The sequence below is a fragment of the Cebus imitator genome, unplaced genomic scaffold (assembly GCF_001604975.1).
Source record: "Cebus imitator isolate Cc_AM_T3 unplaced genomic scaffold, Cebus_imitator-1.0 Scaffold260, whole genome shotgun sequence".
Classification (NCBI taxonomy): domain Eukaryota; kingdom Metazoa; phylum Chordata; class Mammalia; order Primates; family Cebidae; genus Cebus; species Cebus imitator.
Genome location: NW_016107575.1, coordinates 1,578,330 through 1,583,427, shown reverse-complemented (window position 1 = coordinate 1,583,427; position 5,098 = coordinate 1,578,330). Strand labels below are relative to the sequence as shown.

The 5,098-nt window shown below is 42.3% G+C and overlaps 1 protein-coding gene across 1 annotated transcript in view; it reads left to right on the top strand.

The window, feature by feature from the left end:
* Positions 1-5,098, top strand: part of SLC37A3 (solute carrier family 37 member 3) — a 58,016-nt gene that overhangs the window by 35,315 nt on the left and 17,603 nt on the right. Inside the window, 1 exon segment of the mRNA XM_037728271.1 lies at positions 1,663-1,759. Within this exon segment, the coding sequence (XP_037584199.1) occupies positions 1,663-1,759 (97 nt within the window).

Here is a 5,098-nt window from a genome sequence, read left to right as displayed (position 1 = left end):
TTTTTTCCTGTAAAGAAAGGGTCTCACTGTGTTGCCCAGGCTGGTCTCAAGTTCTTGGCCTCAAGCTGTTCGGCCTCCTGACCACCTCAGCCTCCCAAAGTGCTGGGATTACAGGCCTGAGCTGCCACACCCAGGCTTTGTGTCTTCCTTTATTCAGGATAATTAGAAATTTATTCATGTTTATTCATTCACCTGTGGGTGAACATTTGGGTTGTTTTCAGTTTTGGGCTATTACAGATAAAGCTCCTGGGAACATTTGTGTACACATCCTTGTGTGGACATATGCTTTCATTTCTCTTGGGTAAATACCTAGGAGTAGAGTGGCTGGATCACATGTCAGGCGTGTGTTTACCTTTTTAAGACACTGGCAGTCTCCTCCAAAGTGGTAGTACCATTTTACATTCCCATCAGCAGAACATAAGGGTTTAATTTTGTTCTGTGCCGTTCCTAACACTTGGCGTGCTTGGTGTTTTTTGATTTTAGCCATTCTAATAAGTGTGTAATGTTATCTTATTGTGACTTTAATTTGCATTTTTCTAATGTCTAATGATGTTGATCGTGTTTTTTTTTTTTTTTTTTTTTTTTTTTTTTTTTTTTTTGAAACAGGGTCTCACCCTGTCACCTAGGCTGGAGTACAGTGGCCTCATGTTGGCTCACTGCAACCTCTGCTTCCTGGGTTCAAGTGATTCTTCGGCCTCAGCCTCCCAGTTCGCTGGGATTATAGGTGTGCAGCCACCACGTGCAGCTAATTTTTGTATTTTTAGCAGAGGTGGGGTTTTACCATGTTGGCCAGATGGGGTTTCACCATGTTGAGGTCACTCTTGACCTCAAGTGACCCACCTACTTCAGGCCTCCCAAAGGCTGGGATTACAGGCATGAGCCACCTCGCTGGCCAGCTGAGTGTTTTTTGTATTACATCTTTTTATGTGAAGTATCTGTTAAAATCTTTTGCCCACTTTTCAAAGACTTTTTATTTTGAGCTGATTGTAGATTCATGCTTTTTAACATTCAATTGCATTGTCTGTTGTCATATTTTACTGAGTTTTGAGAGTGCTATTGCCTTATATTCTGGATACAGTTTTGTTTTTGAATACGGAGTCTTGCTCTGTCCCCCAGGCTGGAGGGCAAGAGTGCAATTTCGTGATCTCGGCTCATTGCAACCTCTGCCTCCCAGGTTCAAGTGATTCTCCTGCCTTAGCCTCTCGAGTAGCTGAGATTACAGGTGCCCACTATCATGCCTGGCTAATTAAGTAGAGTTGGGGTTTTGCCATGCTAGCCAGGCTGGTCTCAAACTCCTGACCTCAGGTGATCTGTCTGCCTTGGCCTGCCAAAGTGCTGGGATTACAGGCATGAGCCACTGTGCCCAATCTGGATAACAATTTTTTATCGGATAAGTGGTATGCAAATAATTTCTCTTGTGGCTTGTCTTTTTTAATTCTCCAAACAGTGTCTTTCTGTGAGCTCTAAATTAAACTTTAATAAAATCATAGAGTTAGAGGAGACTTGACCTTTTGTCATTATGGTGAATTTTAAAAAACTTTTAAAGTAGCCTGTTTAGTCTTGGTAGTATGCACTTTGGTTGTTTTGGCTGTTTTGTATTTTGAACTGCCCAGAGTATCTCTTCTGACCATGGTCCTTTGTCTCCACTGTTTTGCGTCTTAGACGAGGAGTTGTTTTTGGTCTCTGGAGTGCCTGCGCTTCAGTGGGCAATATTTTGGGAGCGTGCCTAGCTTCTTCTGTTCTTCAGTATGGTTATGAGGTAGGTATTGTTTTCTAGCTCTCGCATTCTGTGTGTGTGTGTGTGTGTGTGTGTGTGTGTGTGTGTATTGCTTTTTATGTGTTAAATAATGTGGCCATTTAAAACTACATAGAACTGTGTCTGGATAGGGCAAGACTTGTATTAAAAGTAGACAAACTTCTGGCCAGGCATGGTGGCTTGTGCCTATAACCCCAGCACTTTGAAAGCCAAGGCAGGTGGATCACCTGAGGTCAGGAGTTTGAGACCAGCCTGGCCAACGTGGTGAAACTCTGTCTCTACTAAAAAAAGATGCAAAAATTAACTGGGTGTGGTGATGCATGTCTGTAGTTCCAGCTACTTGGGAGGCTAAGGCAGGAGAATCGCTTGAACCCAGGAGGCAGAAGTTGCAGTGAGCCAAGGTCACATCGCTGCACTTTAGCCTGGGTGACAGAGTAAGACTCCATATCAAAAATAAATTTAAAGGAAAAGTAGACAAACTTCTGATGTATTCATTAAAAGTAGACCAACTTCTGATATATTCAAACACATAAAAATTATTTATAACAAAAACACTATAGAGAGTCTAAAGACATATAACCAGTTGAGAAGAATTTGCAACTCATGTTACAGATAAAGGACTCATCTGGGCCAGGCACAGTGGCTCACACCTATAATCTCAGCACTTTGGGAGGCTGAGGTGGAAGGATCTCTTGAGCCCAGGAGTTTAAGACCAGCCTGGGCAATATAATGAGACCTTGTATCTACAAAAAACTAAAAAATTAGCTGAGTGTCAGGGTGTATGCCTGTAGTCCTGAGCCTGGGAGCTGGAGGGTACAGTGAGCCAAGACATACCACTGCACTCCAATCTGGGTGACAGAGCCAGACCCTGTCTCAAAAAAAAATGAAGACTGATTCTCATAATATTTTTAAAGCGCATCCATGAATTGATAATAAAAACAAAAACACCAACAACAGAAAGATACAGAATTTGAATGTATAGTTCATGGAAAGGATATAGAAATGGCTAGTAAACATAGGCAAAGTATTCTACTCACTGCTTATTCATTTAATAAATACTGAACTCTCTGTACGTGCTCCTAGGCACTGTAAATAATAGAACTGGCCAAAAGAGACAAAAATCTCTGTTCTTAATGGGACTTAGTCAACAGGGAAATGCAAATTAAAGCTATGCCGCTTAAAAAAAAAAAAAAAGGAAGAAAAACTATACCGTATACTTATTAGACTGGCAAAAATCCAAAAATTTGAAGACATGTTGTACTTATAAGAACCTGAAGAGACAGGCATTGCAGTTGAAAGAGTAATGAAGTCACTAACTCCTGGAGGGGTCAATATGGCAGTGTCTATCAAAATTACAAATACTCACCTGAGCAGTTCCGCCTCCAGGAATTCTTCACACAGATGAATAGATTGAAACACATACAAATGATGTATCTCCCGGATTCTTTATTTTGGCATTGTTTGTAATAGCCAAAGACTGAAAGCAGGTGTCACCGAAGGGGGACATAGTTCAACCATGATAAACCTGTTCAGAGCAGTGCTGTGCAGCTGTGAAGTCCAATTAGAAAGCCCCCTGTGTACTGAGAGAGTAGTGCACTGCAGCAATCTCAAAAGTGTGCTAAGTGAAGACAGCAAGGGTGCAAAACTGTATATTGAATGCCATTTGTGTAACAAGGAAGAATGAAAGACAATATGCTTGTATTAGCTTGTATGTTTCCAAAACAATTTCTGGGCAGTGAAAATGAACAACAGTGGTTATATGTTGGGAAAATTGGGGGAACTGGGCAGATGGGGGAGGCAGGGTGGGAGGGAAAGTTTTTACTGTACATTAAAAAAATTTTTTTTTTTTTACCCATCTTTTTTTTTTTTTAGATGGAGTCTCACTCTGATACTCAGGCTGGAGTGCAATAGTGAGATGTTAGCTCGCTGCAGCCTCTGCCTCCTGGGTTCAGGTGATTCTCCTGCCTCAGCCTCCCAAGTAGCTGGGATTACAGGTGTATGCCACCACGCTGGGGTAATTTTTGTATTTTTAGTAGAGATGGCATTTTGCCATGTTGGCCAGGCTGGTTTCAAGCTCCTGACCTCAAGTGATCTGCCCACCTCGGCCTCCCAAAGGGCTGGGATTATAGGCATGAGCTACCACACCCAGCTTTACTGTACATCTTATTCCTCTGTTGTTTGAATCATGTGAATATATTACCTACTCAAAAACCTACATTGTTAAAAGTAAGTTGCTCTTTTAAAAAGTTGATACATTTTTGGCCAGGCATAGTGCTGCATGCCTGTAATCCCAGCACTTTGGGAGGCTGAGGCAGGCAGATCATGAGGACAGGAGATCAAGATCATCCTGGCCAACATGGTGAAACCGCATCTCTACTAAAAACACAAAAATTAGCTGGGTGGTGCATGCCGGTAATCCAAGCTACTTGGGGGACGGAGGCAGGAGGATGGCTTGAACCAGAGAGTTGGAGGTTACAGTAAGCCGAGATTGCGCCACTGCACTGCAGCCTGGTGACAGAGTGAGACTCCATTTCAAAAAAAAAAAAAAGGAAAAAATAGTTACATTTTTAAACAGCTCACCACAAATTTTGGTATAGTTAGAGTCATTGAGAAGTCCTTCATTTATGGCCACCTTTATTCTAGGCTTCTTAGCCTCACACCTGGTTCGTATAATTGGTTCAAATGAGAATTTCAGTTCACCTTCTGTGCTGCTCTCAGATTTGACTTCTGGAAACACTGCTTTAATTTTCTCACTCACCGGTTTAAAAATTCAGAGTGTCTACATCAGGCTCCGTTCTCTGTTAAATCAGCCATGCAGCCTGCAGGTTGAGAGTCTTTCATCTAGCTGTCACCTTTTCAAATCAGTTTTCTTCCCTATTATCCCCTAGCGGAAGCCCTCTCCTTGAGTCGGGCAGTAGGCTTTCTGTCTCCCTGCACCCTGTGCCTTTGCTTACCGTGTGCCTGGAAAGATGGGCAATTGGCTTTGCTTTTCCATTCTTCCCTAAGACATTGTCTTACTGCCTCAGCCTCTTCAGCTCTTTGTTTCTTCTTCATTCCTATGTATGTTTCATGGTAGGACTGGGCCTTCTCATTTATTCAACTATATGGTGCTTTATAATATTGTTTTGTGTATTGTATTTTTTTTTTTTAAACTTTTTTTTTTAAGAGGCAGGGTTTCACCATGTTGGTCAGGCTGGTCTTGAACTCCTGACCTCAGGTGATCCGCCCGCCTCGGCCTCCCAAAGCGCTGGGATTACAGGCATGAGCCACCGCACCTGGCCTTTTTTTTTTTTTTTTTGAGACGGTGTTTCACTCTTATTACCCAGGCTGGAGTGCAATGGC